Source organism: Carex rostrata, chromosome 18 (assembly GCF_964058835.1).
Source record: "Carex rostrata chromosome 18, lpCarRost1.2, whole genome shotgun sequence".
NCBI classification, from domain to species: Eukaryota; Viridiplantae; Streptophyta; class Magnoliopsida; order Poales; family Cyperaceae; genus Carex; species Carex rostrata.
Genome location: NC_135935.1, coordinates 5,642,050 through 5,661,986, shown reverse-complemented (window position 1 = coordinate 5,661,986; position 19,937 = coordinate 5,642,050). Strand labels below are relative to the sequence as shown.

The 19,937-nt window shown below is 31.7% G+C and overlaps 1 protein-coding gene across 2 annotated transcripts; it reads right to left on the bottom strand.

Moving 5' to 3' along the window:
- Positions 1 to 1,806: 1,806 nt before the first annotated feature.
- On the bottom strand, positions 1,807 to 4,562 carry LOC144569310 (uncharacterized). 2 transcript variants are annotated; one of them, XM_078319591.1, is made up of 5 exons: positions 4,139 to 4,562; positions 3,746 to 3,787; positions 3,435 to 3,488; positions 3,023 to 3,070; positions 1,807 to 2,589 (listed from the first exon to the last, which is right to left on the bottom strand). In XM_078319591.1, the coding sequence occupies exons 2-5, from the start codon at positions 3,768 to 3,770 to the stop codon at positions 2,117 to 2,119; spliced, it is 600 nt and encodes a 199-aa protein (XP_078175717.1). In that variant the 5' UTR covers positions 3,771 to 3,787; positions 4,139 to 4,562; the 3' UTR covers positions 1,807 to 2,116. The 2 variants fall into 2 exon arrangements, with proteins under 2 accessions (XP_078175717.1, XP_078175718.1); XM_078319592.1 differs by having other exon boundaries at positions 1,807 to 2,583; positions 4,139 to 4,360.
- Between the last annotated feature and the right edge of the window lie 15,375 nt (positions 4,563 to 19,937).

The window sequence follows — 19,937 nt, the reverse complement described above, 5'->3', positions numbered from 1 at the left end:
GCCTCTTTAATATTCGTGCTAAAGCAGATGGACCGTCCAGTTCTAAACTATAAATTCTGTAACCTCAGGTGATTTTGGTTTTGACAGGTAAATTATAATTAAAATATAACTTAGAGATGGAGATTGTTTAAATTATTCTTGTGATAAAAAAAAAAAAATTGTAAGAATGAATGATAATGTTCTTAAATAAAATAAAAAATGGGGGTTTTTTTAGATGCAACAGAATCGACCGTCTGAAACCCTCTATTTTTCATTAACCATAATACATGGTTTATGAACTTCTTTGTAATCACCAATGTTGTAAATTGCGGTTTTGTTCATGCATGCGGAAGATCACTGTATAACGCATATGCGAATTTTAATGCAAACGTATATATGCAGATTTTAATTGAGAATAATCTACAAATATAAATATGAATGAATAGTTATCGGATAATGACTCAATATAACAGCAAATATTAATGGGTGCATTACAAACTGATTCAAAATAGATGTGTGGCCCAAAATTATTCGGTCTCATTTGCTATTTTAGCCTGGACAAGTGGCATTTGTGAGTAACGGAGTACAAAGCATAACCAAGGCCCAAAATTCATCAATTATTTGTTATTTAAATTATTAAGGCGCACCAATTACGTGCTTACAAATGAAAGTTTCAGATTTTTGCACAGCGAAGAGCGAACCACGCTGAATTCACGTGAATCCCATAACGTCCGTCCGGTTACTCCGGTACAAACAATAGTCCCAACTCTTAAAAATAAAAATAAAAACTTTTTGAGAGCCTCTAAAAGAAGCTCCATGGCCAATGTAAAATTTCACTTAACTGGCCTTGCGTCCGGATAAGTTCTTAGATTAATTTGGATTTCGGATTTTACTGGATATTCAATTTATTTTTCTATTAATATTAATAAAAGTTTGATCCGATTTTGGATTAATTTGTATTTAATAATAAAAAATATTTGGTTGGATTGCATGTATTTTAATGTCGTATGCATGAACTGTATATGTGGTTGTGTATGCAAAATCACATATATATATATATGGGACTGCATGAAAAACTGCATACGCATATGCGGTTGCATTTTGCAACATTGGTAATCACTATACATTTTTTTTTCTACTTGAATCTTAACCGTTTAATTTTAAACGGAGCTAATCCGGCACATGCTTATAACATAAGGGGCCTTTCAATATTAGTGCAGATCTAGTCTGCACGAATCTTAAAATAGATCAGGCGGTTTAGATTCATTAATGCAGAGGATACGAATTCGAATCTTTATGCATGTGTATGTCTACTGCTTACAAATTAGGCCTAGCAGGATCTTCTTTTTCACTTGCACTTTGTAAAGCAAGACAAAAAGGTACGTAGAATATATAATTGATAAAGTACTTCTATCCGGGAATGAGAAGGTATATTTCAACAGAACTCATAAAATTTTTCTTCTGCCTTCTGAGGTCGTTGATGCAATGCATTTTACTTTATGTGTGTGTATTGGGTACTCACACAGTCAAATGTTGATGAGTTTTCATTGTTTTCTCATTTTCTCCCTTTCAAACAAATGTTCAGTTGAAATTTGAATATTGAGAAATTGTTGCTCTCTATGAAGTCTACACCATCTGAGTGATTTTATTGCCCATGTCTTTTCTGAAATGTTATTTGAGTATCTGATAATTTCTTTTCTTTTTTTCTTGCGAGCTTTAACGACACTACAATTCTTTACCAATGTAAATAAATTTCAAAGGCCAATTCCTGCTAAAGTTCCCCATGCATCAAACTCAACACTTAAGTTTTACATTAGAAACAACAAAAGATAAATAAAATCTTTACATCGCAAATTAAAGGTTTACAAGTTTGTTTTACATGCGTAAGACTATATATAAATGAGTTTCGCTCAAGGACTTCGCATCAATCAATTACCACCTAAATTTTCCAGATTTTACACCACCAAAAATATATAAGAGAAACCCACCGCACAACCAATCAAATCAAATATATTCTTGCAAGAAAAATAAATTGATCACCATTAACACCACAAAATTATATCAATCAGCAGACATCATGAAAAGCACAAAAAAAAATAGTGCATGCAATAGTGTGTATTTGGAGATACAAATAAACTTAGCTTGTAGTGGGAATGCAAAACAAGCAATTCTTGAAGAAAGATGACGAGTTGCTCAGCCTCTTCATCTTATTTGGCGATGTGCTGATGCCACTCTCTGACAGTTCACCTGAGACACCACCTTTTCCCAGAAGCAATTCTTTCTCCACAGCTGACACATTTGATGGTTTTTCATTGTGTGTAGCATTCTCGGCTGACTCATTTTTCAAATCTATTGTTTCATCAGTTTTCGACACCAATGGGCTCTTTGCACCATCTTTTGTTGTTTCATTTACCTCCGCGATATCAATGAATGGGCTTTTTTCCTTTTCTTCAGCTTCTTCTTTTAGGTTAAGTGGTGTAGAGGACCTCACCTCAGTTGCCATGGTGCTTACTTCTACGTTTACCTCTTTGGTGGATTCAACCACTTGGTACTTGTCAATTGGTTGTTCTGTCTCGGGTAGTTCAACAGCGGTTGAGGTGCCTTCTGCAGCTGATTCAATTCATTTGTTTGGTTAAATTGCAGTAGTTAGTAGAAATTGAGCTTATTTTATCTTAAACTTTTATGTTGGCAATTTCAATTAAACTGAGACATGAAATTCAACTTTGTACTTAATATGCCTGAAAAGAATTTATGTTAATATTAAGTTTAAAATAAAAATCATCCGAGAGAATTCCCAAATTGATTTCAACACAAAAAGTATCTGTCGCATACTACTATGACATATAAAATGGATGTAAAATTGTAATAATATAAGACTGATCATCTTGTAACATAATAATTTTTGTTAATTAATAATTAGACAAAAAGTCCGATTCATACTAAAAAATTCTATAAGATATGTTGTTTCTTTTTCTTCTTTGGATTGGAAATTATTGCTCAAGTAATTACATAAACCAAATTGAAAATCTAAGAAGAAAAGAACCTTTTTCTCCAGCAAAATGTGCCTCATTTTCTGCTGATGCTGTTACATCTGCACTTGTAAATAATAAGGAATTAATGGATCAGGATGAGAATGAGATATTACATCTTAATTCTTAAATCCGTTGTTTTACTATATATATAACATGTATCACAACAATACTATTTCTGCATATATTACCATTTGGTACAAGATATATGAAACAAACTCATATTGTACAGGGTTCCTGTGGTACCAACACAGAGTCTGAGATGAGCATATATACCTTAGCCCTCAACAAATTACAAGAGCTCAAGTTGTTTAAGAAAATACATCAATCCTTAGTAGAGTGCTGGTATAAACCATCCATGTTAGGTTAATTAAACTGCATAAGTAATATGATTTCAAACAATAGAGAAAAAGATTTCGAAAGTACCTTGAAGCTTGGTCCTTGCTGGTGAATGACCAATTTTTTCATCTATTGAGCGATCTGTTGATGCAAACATAACAATTATAATTAAGTAAATAAACTTCTCTGAATTGTTGCAGTTTACTTGGAATCTTCCAATGTTATGTAACTAAATCGTATTTGTTTTAATAAGATTAATTATAGCTTTCAGCTTTTCAATTTGGTATAACATGACATTTGAGTTTCTATAATATTTAGTCAAGTTTTAAAGTTCGACAATTTTTTAGAATGAAAAAGAAGAATACAAATCCTTGGACAAATTTAAAATGCTCAGAGACCTTGTTTTCCATGCTGGTTCCCCATTTCAGTAGTCGAGTTCTCTGCAACAAAACATCAAGGTTACACCTTTTGTCTAATTCAATTTGTATCAGAATTTACATGAAAAAAAAAAAAAAAAAAACATACGAGTTATATAAGACATCGATAATGGAATTAAAACATGCATGTTATTTTGAGTCAAAGGTTTAAATAGCGTTTATCGCGTCATAGCGGAATGGTTAAAAAAACGACACCATACCCATATAGCGCTGCTATAGTGCGCTATAGCGCCGATAGAGCCATAGCTTTTATAGTCCGAAAACGCTATAATGCCGCTATAGAGTCGCTATTGCGCGCTATTTATTAGAACCTTGTTTTGAGTTGAGAATGATGAAGGTGGGGGAAATGCTTACCTAATTAAGCACCTGATCTCTTTGATCACTTTGTGTGAGAGAAATAGCAACAATATAACACCCCAAAGAAGCTCAAAGCACCTGATTGATCACTTTGTGTAAGAGAATATAACAACAAGGTAACACCCCCAAAGAACCTCTATAAAGCAATCCTTGGTGAAACCATTGACTTGGGCTTTTTCAAACGCTACATGGGCTCAACAAAAATGTTGTTTTCATGCCAGTTGTTCCAACCAACAATAATAAATTATCCTAAATAAAATCAAATAAAATCAATAAAAGAAAAATACTTCCCCTCTGAATTTGGGGCTGTGACTCTTTATGTGTACTGTGTACACCTCACCTGAAAAACTTCAGATCTTCTATTGCACTATAGGTGTGTCCTTTTAGAAGTTGGGGAATGTTTTTGGCTATGCCAAATGACAATAGCATACCTTTACTGACAAAATATATGGATCATTTTGGTTTGGTACTTATTTGTTATACTTCATTGTACGGGAAACTTTCTGAAGCGTACAATTAATGTGCTTTTGATATTGCATGTCGATATTCTAATGGTGTTAATATTTATTTCATATTATTTTTTTGAGAAATATTCTGGTACCCCAAGTCATCATATTCCGAGCACATCTCCCAAGTAGTTTAACAGAAAAAACTTCGAATGTTATCTAACTTTCATTTCCAGTGCTAATATCAAAACATTTAAAACTATATTTATAACATTTTACAATGTTACTCATAAGCATGTAAACCTCTGTCTGAAAATATTAAAATTCTACATCTGTATAATTTTAACTCCTAACTACTTTTGTCTTCATGCCAAAAATGAAAATATTCATTTCATCCACTCTTTTTTATTTTTTCTCTGATCATTATAATTTATTTTCCCGATGATCAGTGATGAATTTTACGAATCTAAAAATACGAACATTTCCTATTCGATTTAATCTTTCAAATAAAATCTATGAAGAAATATTTTTGAGTAATTTTAAAGTCATTTGTTTTTTTTAAAGTAAAACTCATGAGCATTTTAAATTTTCAAGTTTTTAAATCTCAGTCTACAACCATTAAAATTTTCAAGACTTTGTACATAAGGTTTATATGCTTTGTAAATGCAGTGTTATTGTTGAGGTTTATATGCTTTGAAATGTTATTGTTGAGGTTTTAATTATTTGTACATGAGGTTTATATGTTTTATTTTAGAGATTTAAAGTGTTATTAATGAGGTTTAAATTATTTTGAAACAAAATTAAAAAGAAAAAACAGAAAGTTACAAAGATTTAAAGTGGTAAAAAAAATTATGACACAAATATAACTCGAAAGTTATTCTTCATGGATCTCATTTGAAAGAGAAAATCGAATAAAAAAACGTTCATATTTTTAGATTCACAAAATTCATCACGAATCGTCAAGAAAATGGATGAAAATAATCAGAGAAAAAAAAAGTGGGTGAAAGGAATCTTTCCATTTTTTGGCTTAAAAAAAGTAGTTAGGAGTTAAAACTATACAGATTTAGAATTTTAATACTTGCAGAGGTTTAAATGCTTGCGAGTAGCATTGTAAAATGTTATAAACAGAGCTTTAAATGTTTTGATATTAGTGGAAATGAAAGTTAGATAACATTGGTAGTTTTTTCTATTAAACTACTTGGGGGACATGCTCGGAGATTTTGTTTGAGGTACAATTATCATGCTCCTATTTTTTTAGAAAGTACAAACTTTTTAAAAATTATGTTTTGATACATTATATGTATTGTAAAAACCAATTAAAACAACAAACTATTTTTCAATTATATTTATATTATTTTCGAATCACGAACTTTGCGAATTAAATACGAATAATTCTTTTTTTTGGCGTTGCCTAACCGAATGCCGAATTATCCGGTTGACCAAATTTTGACCGAATTAAACCCGAATAATTGGCGAATTTTACGAATTATTCACGAATTTTTCCCATAACATTTTTTTTACTCTCTTGCAGGACTGATATCTCTGGTCTGGATAATTCCGAATCATTCTCGAATTATGCCCAAATTATTTTCGAATCACGAATTTTTATTCTCACCGAACCGAATCCGAACAATTCATTTGTCACTATGCCTATTACTATGGGATGAAGTAGTAGGGGGTGCTCAAAAGCTACATGTTTCATGCCACATAAAACCCAGATGCTAACAAAAATAATATCATGGGTCCCAACTCCCAAGCATGTATTTCCATTTCGGATCATGGCAGGCCAAGGCCCAAAATTGATGTTTAGTGTTTTTATCTTGTTTTGAAATTTGCAATTATACTTTAAACATTAGAAACTTGAGATGTGTACGTTTCTCTTCGCTTGTTTCAGTATCAACAATCACTTGTAAATTTCGTCAAAACTTAAGCAAAATAAGTGATTAGAAGAAGAGGAAATAATTAATCCCAAAATGATAAAAAAAAATCCAGATCGCTATCACAACAAAATGATAAAACAAGCAATTAATTAATGGCCAATGAAGAGTTTGCTCTATATTTTCACAAGTTCAGATGCGTTGACAGTTGACCCAACCAGTAAAGATAAGGATTAATAAACTGATCCATTATTTGTTGTCTAACTTGTAGCACAGACTAACTTATTAATATATAATTTTGTACTGGACCTGGAATTAATAAAAGGATGCGTAAATTAGATACATGAGTACTATAAATTAAAAGCACTCAAAAATTTGTACAGCAATTTACTTATTGGCATTAAAAATAAGAAATGGCCAGCCTCTTTGCAAGACCCAGCTATATCTCTTGAATTAATAACAAACAAATAAATTCTGGCCATGTTCAATCAACAAATAAAAAAGATATAATTAAATTATCATGAAAAAAAAACCAAGTCTTTTTTCCAAAAAAAAAAATATATCTGTATATCTGGCATTAGTGGACTTTCAGCTTGGGTAGAAACAATTACGCTGCAATTGTTACCTAGAAGAAACATCATGAGGAAAAATAATACATGGTTTCGAGATCAGAGAAGACAGCTTAATGAAGAAATTAAAAATAAAAATAATAAAAGAGGGGCAGGTGGCGGCTGCTAATGACCTTAACAATTAAGAAGTCATGAGACATTAACACTTAGGGGCTTAATTAAGCTTAAGGCACAATAGAAAATTAAACATGCATCTTTCGTACAAGTATATCTTTGCTTAATTAAGCTTAAGGCACAATAGAAAATTAAACATGCATCTTTCGTACAAGTATATCTTTGCATCTAATATCACTCCACGCCAAATGAATTCAAAGCTCTTGTTGACTGAGTAACAAGTACATCTTCAATACATGAATGGAGGGGGCTTCAGATCCAATGAAGTAACCTAAAAGTTGGGTTTTAGATTGGGACTGTCTGATTCAAATTCGTGATCATCCATCCGAAGTGGAGCGCACATATCCCGAACAACGAGTCCGAATTCTGAGACGATCTCAAGCGACGGATTCGAATCGGACGGTCTCGATCCAAAACCCAAAAATTGGGTTACTTTAGGGGATCCGAACCCGAATGGAGTGGGTGGTGGTCCATCAAGATCGTGGACATAATATATTAGGGATATTAATAGATACGATACAGATACGGTGAAAGCATTTTCATACTCATATTCACTAAGAATTGATTTTATCCATATCCTATCCATACTTATTAAGAATTGACTTTATTCTATCCTACTCTTATCCATTAAAATTATCGGTTAACGAAACAGTAGCAGGTGAATAACGAATAATACTAATAAAATAATTTATTTTATTATATTTTATAAATAGAACATCAAAACGCGTTCATTTCACACATATGCAATTACATTACTAATAAAAAAAAATATGCAATCAATTCCAACTACTTTTTTTTTTATATAAAGCAAGATAATTTAAAAACACTAATATCTCTTCCAACAAATTCAATTATTTAACTAAATAACAAAACATTCAAATTAAAAATAATATGTTTAATATTTTTCTTCTAGCAAAAAATATACAATCAGTAACAAATATCACTAATTATTGCTCGAACTTTATCATATAAAATATAATACAAATAAATTTTATCATCATTAATTATTGCTAAAACATTATCATATCATTTTTTTTATATAATTATTCTATAGGTAACGGGTACGATAGTCTTTATCCATATCCATACTCGTCTAGCTAACAAAAAAAAAGGAATCTTTATCCATATCCAAACTCATACCTGATAAGATAACGAAAAAAAAATCTTACCCATATCCATCTTATCGAATACGATACGGATAGAATAAACAATTAAAAAGATATGATTGACACTCATACTTATTATAAATGACGATTTTTATCTGTGATCGAATAGGTTGATCCGATGCCTATACAAAAATATATGCGATACATTAATAAATAAGCAACATAGGCAGTGACGGAGCCAGAAATTTATACGATTTTGATCTGTGATCGAATAGGTTTTATGATGTACACACATAGGCAGGGGTGGAACCAGAAATTTATCGTTAGGGGGTCAAAATTAGTAAGCTTTTAAATTGGAGAAGAAAATATAATATGGGGGTCAATAGTGAATACAATTAGTAAATTTTATGGGGGTCAATCATAGTTGAAACCAGGGGCGGATTCACTGTAGCACAGGGGGGTCAGTTGCCCCCCGCTGGATTTTCAAAAATAGTGCTAAAAATCTGTTTTTCGGACCTCTGCCCCTCCCTGGAATTCAAATTGCCCCCTGTAGCCCATTCTGGAATTATAATAGACGGAACGGAGCCCATATAAACTCTGAGCGAAACAAATTAGCGGAGCCCAAATAGGCGCTGATCCCAAATAGCGAAAATTAGTTGAACCAAAATGTTTTTATTTATTTTATTTATTTTTTAATTCAAAGGCAGAGGCTGCTAAGTTGAACCAAAATGTTGATTTCAAATTCCCTATAAAATGTTGAATTGTTAATTTTTTTTCAAGTAATTTAGGATTTTTATTATATTGATTGGTATTTTTTTTTGTTATGTTGAATTGTACCCGATAAGCTATTTGCATTCGATTATTGCCCCGCCCTAACAAAAATCCTGCATCCGCCCCTGGTTGAAACTATGATATTTTTCTAAAAATTTATAAAATAGCATGTTAAAATGCAATTATTTGAAGTATAAATTGAGTCAATTGATCCCAATTCATCTCAACTAAATCCGCCTCTGCACACAGGTAGGGGGAAATTAGCACCCAAGGACCATTATTGCTATATCTTTTCTGAAGCAGAGCATACTTGTAAACTCAAGAAAATTCATACTCCACAATAATTCCACAATCATGTCGAACAAAAAGATAGACAAAATACTATAACAGTAAATATGTTTTGAATTCATAACCGAAGAACAGAGACACAAATAATAACCCCTTAACACTATTCATCTTTTTATTAACACGACATCTTAAAAAAAAATTAAATATATGAGCAATCTAAATTCTTTTTAAATATCCTTTCAGCTGTCATATATTTACATAATGTAATTAATGTTGTATTCATTTATTAATTATTTGATTTCCACAATTGCTAGATAATTTTTCCCTTTTTCTGATTTTATATTGAATTATTCTTACAATATTTTGATTGAAAATAATGTTATAGGTTAGTTATCTAGTGACAGAGCTTTTTCTTTGTTGGTTTACCATTCCATAACATTAATGGAGAAAAAAATTAACAAGTTGGATGAATTTTTTTTTTCAATATGATATTGAGAAAATTTTGGGATATTTTTCAATTTAAATTAGTGCAAACAAATTATTAATTCAAAGGTCCAAAATGGGCTTTTCGCAATGAGGAGGATTCCAATGCCTCATGTCTTTCATACCTCATATTTTATATCTTCATTTTCAAAGTCCAAATTGTCGATCCGAACCGTTCAACATGATATATATACTAAAATATAGTTAGGGATGAAATTTTATAATTTTTGGAAATTTTTTACTATTATTTAAGATGGGAAGAAAATCACTATTTTTTGAACGGTTCAAAAGCAGTGATTTTGTATCTATCTTAAACAATAGAAAAAAATTCTAAAAAATATAAAATTTCATGTCCATGCATATTTTAGTATAAATATCATGTTGAACGGTTCGGATCGACAATTTGAACTTTGAAAACGAAGATATAAAATATGAGGTATGATGACGTATGAAAAAGATGAGGCATTGGAACCCTCCTCTCACTGATCTAATATCCAAAGACTCAAAAAACAAAAGAATAATAAAAGATAGAGCAAAACAATGGGATTTTTTTTTAAATAGAACAAAATTTAAATATTTGAACGAAACCAGGACACTGAATTTTGTTTTTATGAAAAATAGCTCCACCGATCCTGTGGATCGTTGCAAGCAAACATGTAAGCATAGTAAGTATGCATAATAAGTATAGTAGCTGCCAGGATCGGTGGAGCTGTTTTTCATAAAAACCAAATCCAGCTTGTTTGTTTTGTTGAAATATTTAAATTTGATTCTATTTAAAAAGAAAAAAAAAATCCACAACAACCAGTATAGATATTGTCCATGGACCATGAGTAAGAATCCAAAACATCCAGAAAATAAAATATGTAAGAATTAACGAGAGGGTCTTCTATAAGGAAGCCCATGAACAAAACAATAAAGAGAATTAACGAGGCCCAATTAAGGTCCATAAAGGCCCATCAGGACCACTAAGACCCATGGACCAAAATAACAACTGAGCCTGCATAACAGTAGTAGAATTAGAGGAACCAATAACATGGCTGGCGCACCAATTATAACACAGACGAAGCCGAAGACAGTGAAACATATTTTGCATTGAGGATTTATAATACATGAAGTCATGCTCTTATTCCCCCTTCCCACCACACACACTCTCGTTTCAGAATATTAGCACCATGCACACAGCTTAATTTCCAAATAAATTTGTCAGTTTTAGTTTTTTCAAGCATGGTCAATAATTCAATCATTTACCTTTGCTCTTCAAAATAGCTGATTATCTATGAGCAATAAACAAGGATTTATAACATCCAAAAACTGTCCTCCAACATTTTTGTATAAGGATGTGGTTTTGAAAATTGGAATATATCATTTATAAAAATGACAGAAAGCCCAATGTTATTATTTATTTATTTACATGTACATATATGATTATATCAAATGACAAAAAGCTCAGTAAACAGTAATAAACTAATTAATAGCTAGTTCATATCTCAAAATGTGTCTTCGTAAAGATTCCAGAATCCATCTTACAAATTGAGATTCTTTACCAAAAGATGCATATAATATCTTATTTTCGGAAAAGGATTCATCCATAGCCTCGATGCAGTCGATAGCTATCACATGTCGATGGTCCTATCGAGGATATGTTCGTTATCTGCTAATATTTTTATTCATTAAACCAACTGTAGTATATAGATATTTTATTGCAATATGCATATCCCCTGTTCTTGTTTACTGATAAAAGATTCCTCGATCGATGAATGATGCCAATGAAGCCTGATACCAATCATCATGCGCTTTAACCGCTATTAAAATTATGTCACCAAAGGATATATGCTGCAATTATGTATCTTATTTTTTGGAATTTGTTAGTGTGTGTCAATCGTCTTCACACATTTATAAGACTGAAATTATTTATAATTATACAGTAAAGGTTACCTTCACCGAAACATTTGTATCTCAGCTTTATTTAAGCGTGACAAGATTCTCGAATGTGTAAGCAAATGCTATCTACTTTTTCTGATAAAGATCATCAATGATCTAAAAAGCAGTCTGAAACTAATAATCAATCGCTAATGGTTTTTCCTATTAACTATATTTCTTTAACAAATTGTACAAGCATGTCTATATTTAATTAATTTTCATATATATATAAGACTTCACATTATTGGTTCTGAAATATACATTTAGTTAAACAGAGAGGACCACTAACACAAAACCCTAAGGACCACCCTCCAAGTACCTATTAATCTGTATAATAGGGTTTCTGAGTGCCTTGTATGGGGCATTCAATATTTTGTACGTCTTTGATCAGGGTCCTTTTTCTTTTCTTTTTTTTTGAATTGTTGTGATGTCTCAACTGTTTTGCTTTTATGGAGATGGCTACAAGCCTACAAGTCTGTACTGCGTTCTATTTATAGAATTGATATAAAATTATCTCTGCCTCTGAGTCTGATCCTCCTTTTAGTTGATACAGGGCTAGCTGGAAGATGTTGGCATCTTTCAAATCTACAAGATATTCTTACCTAACAATTATGAGCCAAATAATGTATACTAACTTTGCTATTTGTACTAATTAATTAAGAAGCTAGACAGCAGTACAATGGAGAGAACCCAGATCCCTCAAGTTGGAAAATTATACTCTAAATATAGGATTACATAACTAAGATGCTTAAGTAATTCATATATAGGTTAGGTTAATATTTTTAGCATATTAATTCCTATGCTTCGGAGTTCCGTTTTTGTCGTTAATTATTTCTGCTTGTAATATATATATATGAGGAGAGATCAAGTTACAATAATTTTTGAGTTACAACAAATTACAATAACCATTTTCTACAAATAAAACGGCGGTTCATTTATCATTAGTGGCCCCAAAAACCTAGTGTGTTCTCCCGGTTATTTAATTCCTTGAGCTCTTCAGTGGACTGTTTGCAACCAAAACAGAAATAAGAGAGTAAGCATTATTTTGCTAATGAAAATTATAAAGAATACTCTCCATATATATCCTCTAAGTTTTGATTGAAATAAAAAAAAAAAAGCTTTTATGCATCCAATCCACAATCTCTTTCAATCATGTTACACTTGAAGCTGGGTTACTACTAGCCACAAAAAACAATTTGCTGAAATTAACTTCAGTTCAAGTTAAAAGGTATATATAATGTTTTCCAAAAAAGAAGAAGATTAAACTACCTGAATTAGATAAAACAAATGAATTTTGATGTATATATTTTTTTTAAAAATAAATAAAGATCTTCTATAAACCAAACGGTTATGTTGACTCAAGAAACATACAAGTACACAAATATAAGCTGTGTAGCAATATTAACAACACTATTTTGGCTTCATACAGCTCCCATACAATATAATCAAAATGAAAAAAGTACATATATATATATAGAGAGAGAGAGATGGGCTATGGTGCATTGCAATGCATGGAGGGGTTTGTGCATTGGATCATAAATCTAAAATTTAAAATTCAAATGACTGATCCAAACCGTTCATCCTGTTCTCCATATTAATATGTGCTTGGAGACCAAATTTTACATTTTTTCTGAATTGTTTTACTATTTACTTAGTATTTTACAAAATTGTTGATCCAACGGTGGCTGCTGATTTTACTGTTTTGTTAAGCCACCGTTGGATCAACAATTTTGTAAAATACTTAATAAATAGTAAAAGAATTCAGAAAAATGTAAAATTTGGTCTACAAGCACATATTAATATGGAGAACAAGATGAACGGTTTGGATCGGTCATTTGGATTTTGAATTTTAGATTTATAGTCCAATGCACAAACTCCTCCATGCATTGCAATGCACCATAGCCCATCTCTCTCTCTATATATATATTTTGCATTGTATATGGAGTCAAATTAAACAGCATTATCAATATCTTTACCCCCATGATCAGCTACACAATATAATATTTTTGTGACAGAAAACATTTAGCAGAAAAGTAAGAATAGCTTTTAGGAGAGGGGACCAGGGATATGGTTCAAGAGAGGTGCTATACATATATATATATATATATATATGCCTTCTGCTTTTGTGCTTTTGGTCATTAAATATAAAAGCATGACAACTGATTGAATAAACTTTTGGTGATTAGTTATGCTTTGATTGGTTTAAGGCAGGCAATTATTGACTTGACCAATTACGTGTCGACCTTATAAGGGCTGTCAATGGATAATTAAGTTACTGATAATTAAGGTTTATTATAGGGCCGGTCCTGAAGATTTTGAGGCCCGGGGCTGGACAAAATTTTGGATCTTATATGTACATTTTTTTTATCAAAATAATATATGGAGAACCCCTATTGTATTTATCTTTAGAAAAAAATAATATTAGAATCTCTAATAGGACCATTGTCAACAAGCAAATCTCTAATCGACCGAATCGGATCGAAAACTCAGATTTTATTGGTAGAAACTTGTTTTCAGTAAAATAATATATTTTTTTTTTAAATTATGTTAAGCCAAATAAATAATTAACATGAGACATTATTGCTGAAATTATTTTTTTCTCTTAGTGTTCAATAAGTTAAAATTAATTTCAAACCAATTTTAATAAAAATGACAAACTTCACAGCATGGATTGTCTCTTTTTTTTTAATAAAAAATTAACGAGACAGTAAGCTTGTCTCCATTTTGTCTGAGTTGGCTAGCGACCTCTTCAAATATAACATGGATTGTCTCCATTTCTTATGTATTGATGATTTCTCTAGTACTGCGATGTAGGTCGCATATAATTTGGGCCCACCTACAGCGTTGTTCTTTTAATGTTTTTCTGCCCCGCACTTGACCGAACAGCCCGAAAACCCTTCTTCTCCAATCAGCATTTTAACCAAGTCAAAATTGTAAATTTTTCCCCCAAATCGGACGTGGGTGGTAAGTCGTAACACTTCGCTTCTCCTTATTTCTGGAAAATTGAAATTAACTTCAGTTCTTCACCGGTTCTTCACCGATTTTTCCCCCAAAACAGTTGTAACTTCGATTCTCCAAACTGGCTCCAAATGTCAATAATCAGTGAAGAATCACTTGATTAAGCCAGTTTGAACCGGTTTTTCCTTCTATGGTTTTTAACATATACAATTGTCTTTTAGGCCCCGTTGGATTTTGGAGCCCGGGGTCGTCGCCCTGGCTACCCTGGGTCAGGGCCAGGTTTGGGTTTATATTGTGTAAGGATATGGATTTTACCAGTATCTGTCAGGCATGCTAGCTAAAAGTATTTTATTATTCATACCGAGATTATACTTTTGTTGGAGATACAGCTAGGTCAAATGATAAAACCTTAATTTTCAAATTTTCATATTCAGTTGTTATATGTCGACTTCCTTTAAAATTTTGCTCAAAAGTTTTCTTTGATTAGGAAGGCAGCTGGTCGGATTCTTCATTTCGGGTCAGAATTTTCACCGCTCGTGTTATAAATAAAGCACAGACGCAATTAAATGAGACAAATTCATATTTTAGTAATTGAACTTGCCCAAAAAAAAAAAAAAACTTATTCTCTGAATTTTTATTTATGGGAAATCAAATTAGTCTGGAGTTTTGAAAATGAAAACAAATCAGTACTTGAACATATTGAACAAAAAAGTCTGTTCTTAAATTTTTATTTGCACCAAATCAGTAATTAATTTGATGGTTGAATTTCTTTCCAAATAATTGAGTACTAATTTTAGTATTATTTTGATTAAATAACATGGTTGTGGCTAGGTCTAGTCATATGAGCTGCATACATGGGTTTTCTATCAATGTAAAGAAAGCTAATGGAAGCCCAACCATATGAATTCATATCCAGTAAAGTAACTCAATTTTTTATTTTTAGATCGGGACTGTCCGATTCGAATCCACAACAATTCATCTGAAGTGGACCGCACACATCTCGAGCAACAAATCCGAATTCCAATGATCTCGAGCGACGGATTCAAATCAGACGGTCTCAATTTAAAACCCAAAAGTTAGGCTACTTTAGGGGATCCGGACCCCAACTATATAAGGGGAGTGTATCCTCTGTAGTAGTGTGGGAAAAATGGCATGGCGGAGCCGGCTCCGTCACGGAACGGCACGGCACGTGTTACTGTTCCATGCCGTGACTCGCGTGTCGCGTGCCGTGTCCATTCGCGTACTGTGACCACCCCTTGACATTTTGGTCACGGCACGGGTCAATATTCACTTGATCACGGCACGGCACGAGACCAAAGTCACGGTGTGTTAATCACGGCACGGTACGTTTTTTCCACTCTACTCTGTAGTATCGTATGTACGTAATCACAGTCGAGAGAGAGTTTTTTTTTATTTGGATCAATCGTAGATGTACGAAGGTCTTTAAAATTTGTGCCAGCTAATTTGAAATTCATAACAGTCAAAATGGACGGTATAGATTCCTCATTCTACACAGGAAGATACTCTAATAAATCTGGATCCACCATATAAGAGGATACCCAAAAGGAAATATATCATGAAATCAAAGTAGTATCCAATAAAACAAATTAGTTTATTACTTTATTAGAATATATATATTTTTAAGTAAAGTTGGAGTTCAAGCCACTGAACTATTTTAATATTTACAAGAAATTTTCTATCCGGATTTTGAACTGCGGTCTCTCATAGAAAACATTGTCTTTGTCAACAAAAACTCGTTCTTAAATAAAAGAATATAATTACTAAAAATTAATATTCTTGTAATTAGAGCATATACATAGGGGGGATTAAGATAAAAAAAAATATATATATTTTTAACTAGGAAGATGAAAGTCTAGTATTCCAACTTCTATTTAATACATGTAAAGATTAATATAAAATACAGGCTTGACTCTTATTATTTCTCAAAAAAAAAAAAAAAAATTACAGCTGTTGTTGAAATTTATCACAGACGCTGCATTTTAAAATTAAAATCAATTTTAAAACATATCGCTTCGCCTCGGTCCTGTGAAAGACTTTAATACGCCTAATTATGAGATTCATAGCGGTACGAATCCGAAACCTAGCTAGCTATCTATCTATATGAATCGCATTTTAATTTTAACCTTCCTCTCTGCACTGGGCCGTCCTATTTCCCTGCATCCCTAACCCTACAATCACACCCCCCACAAAACCACACACACACACACACACACACTGTTATATATATCGCTCTCTCTCTCTCTTTTTCTCTCTCACACACACACACTGTTATTGAAAGAAATGTCCAAGGGAAAGAGTGAAGCTGCCAGCATGATCTAGCTTAGGTTGATTAATTTGTGAATGGAAATTAGAACCAAGCTTTGCTAGGTCATGCTGGAACAGCCTCACTTCTTCCCTTTATATTGGACATATATAGATGCATATATAGTACATATCAGATGCAAATAATCATATGATGAGCACTCTGCAAATGAAAGGTAACTATTTATGTGTACTTTTGCAACGTACAGATTAAATAAAATAAGGGCCAAGGTGCATCCATTTTATATTTATATATTTGTTAAAGCAGCAATTTATTAGTGGGTAGAATATGCAGCTAGCTTTAATTCCTATCTATATGGTATCTTTACCAATTTATCTATGATCACTTATAGAACCCTGCTCTTCTTAATTTTTTTTTTTTTTCAAGTTATCATATATGTATCCTGTAATTTTGATTAAGTGAAGTGATATTTCTATCTTCAATGGAAGGATTAGATCTTATAATAATTAGTCTGAATTACATATAAACAGATTTTTTTTTTAAATTTAGAGAGCTGATCATATATATGGATTACTTTGCGGAAATTAAACAAATATAATACCAACATTGTTAATAGTAAATCTTAATTAGAAGGAAGTATATGTGTGTTCACAATTAGTCATTATTGGTGGCTCTATCTTACTGATCAATTCTGATTTCATTTTAATTAGAAACACAAAATGTGGTTAAATCATTAGCTCACCGCTTATTAAATATATAGTGATTTCAATCATTATATGTTGCAAGTGCATTACAACTATATATGCATCAAGCTATATATAAGCAAAGAAAGGAATAAGAATCATGCATGCATGAAATCATACAGTTTTTTTTAAAGTATATCTGAGCTTATATTTAACAGTATATGCCATCATAAAGTAATCAATAAGCAACTAAATCTTGTACATATAGAAAGAATCTTTCTTTTGTCCAAAAAGCTAGCTATATTTCATAAGAAAAAAAATATATAAAGTAGATACAGGGATATCACATAGTACTTGATTGTGGATTGCATCCAGTGATTGATTCCTTTTCTTTGCCTTAATTTATTGCAATAAATATGTGCAATAATATCAAATGTACATGTCTAAAAAAAAATTAGTCTTTTTTTTTTTTTTATGGTTGACGGCAATTGCCGACAACAGATATATTGATAAGAAAAGTTTAACTACAAACACAAAAAAATATTACAAAATGCTCTACTCTCCTATCTATACAATGATGTTAGCATCTCTTAGAACATAAAACTAAAAGATCAAATAACTCGATTTTTCTGATTTCCTTTAACAATTAATTCTCCACGACTCAATTTCTAACGTTGTTTTATTAATTATGAGACGATGAACCGGTCTCTGTTTATTAGAGAAAAATCTCTTATTTCTCTCCCTCCAAATTGCTGATGTTCCTACCACCCAAATAATTAATGTTCCAAAGAGATCTCCTTTTTGATGTCATTAGTCGGCATGTTTCTAGCCACACCTGTTGTATATGGTTCCCACCGCATCTAGAGATGTTGTAATGTGTGCCAACAGTCTCCACCAAAATCTGACCAAGTACCCACAATCCCATATAATATGATCCTTGTTTCTATTAGATTGGCCTCCCATAAAAAAATAGTTATATATGTTTGATAATATTAATTAGGAACTCACTTTCAAAATTATTCATACGACTACAAATTAAAACAAATTATGTACGCACACACACACATGCATGCATGCATGCATGCATGCATCATCATGCATGAGGGCAGGGCACGTGTACATGTTATTTTTCTTCAAAAAAAGATGAAGAACATTGTTAAGAAAAGAAATGGTGGATACACCCTTTAATTTGAGGCGGAGAGAGAGAGAAAAATAACAGCAATATTTTTCCTATCATCTATTCTTAGTATTATATTTTACATAACAACAGAATATATTTTCTTTATAACTCTAAATATCAAAAGAAACCTATATAAATTTGTACAATATTAAAATAAAAAACAGTATTAATCTAAACAACACAGTAAATTTTAACAACTCTTCACTTAAACAGTCATAACTTTCTATTGGAAAGTTTTAAGTGTCCATCTGACTTGTGATAGTTAAAACTAAATGAATTGTAAGATTACTATATATGATTCTTTAATTTTCAATTATTTATAGACTAGATTTAAGATAGATGTAAACTAAATGAATTGTAATAATAATATAATCTACGGTTTTTTCTGGTGCGTCGAAAAAGCCATACAATCATAGTTGTTATTTATAAGTAATTTTGAATTATCGATTTTTTTTTAAATGAGTCTTTAAAGATTTGTATATAGCAGTGTTATAAATAACGACATGCGCTCGTCGGACGAACAGAGTACTGTCAAGCGATTAATCAGTATACGGCTTATTAATTGTAATTTTGCGGTCAATATGTGTTTTTATTAAAATTATGTGCATATATTCATAATTGAGTAAGGCTACAATGCTTTGCAAATTAAAGTTGGTGTTTTAATTAATTGCACTCATATCTCTAGTTTCAAAGTTCAAAAACGTCGATCCGAACCGTTCAAGTTGATATCCATATTAAATTGTGCTTGGAGACCAAATTTTATATTTTTTGAAAAAATTTTACTAATTTTTAGAATTTTTAAAAATCACTGTTTTTTTTCAGATCTGGACCATCAAAAATAAAGCCCATAAAAATAAAAGGTTGTGAAGGAATCTAAATCCAAAATGGGGACTGCATAGGAGATTGTGCCTGATCCTGAGGGATGTCATATGATAGGGACACCATATCCCTTTCTTGGTTACTAAAATTAGGTTGTTACTGAAAGAGACTCATCTTACGATCTTGCTCTTTTCCTTTGCCATTTCCACATATATATCTGCCAGGAAAACAACTCACA

Coding starts and splice junctions, on each gene's coding strand:
- LOC144569310 (XM_078319591.1), bottom strand. CDS start 3,770: ATGGGGAACCAGCATGGAAAACAAG. Junction 3,489..3,745: donor GAACCAGCATGGAAAACAAG/GTCTCTGAGCAT, acceptor TTGCATCAACAG/ATCGCTCAATAGATGAAAAA. Junction 2,590..3,022: donor ACATTTTGCTGGAGAAAAAG/GTTCTTTTCTTC, acceptor GAATTGAATCAG/CTGCAGAAGGCACCTCAACC.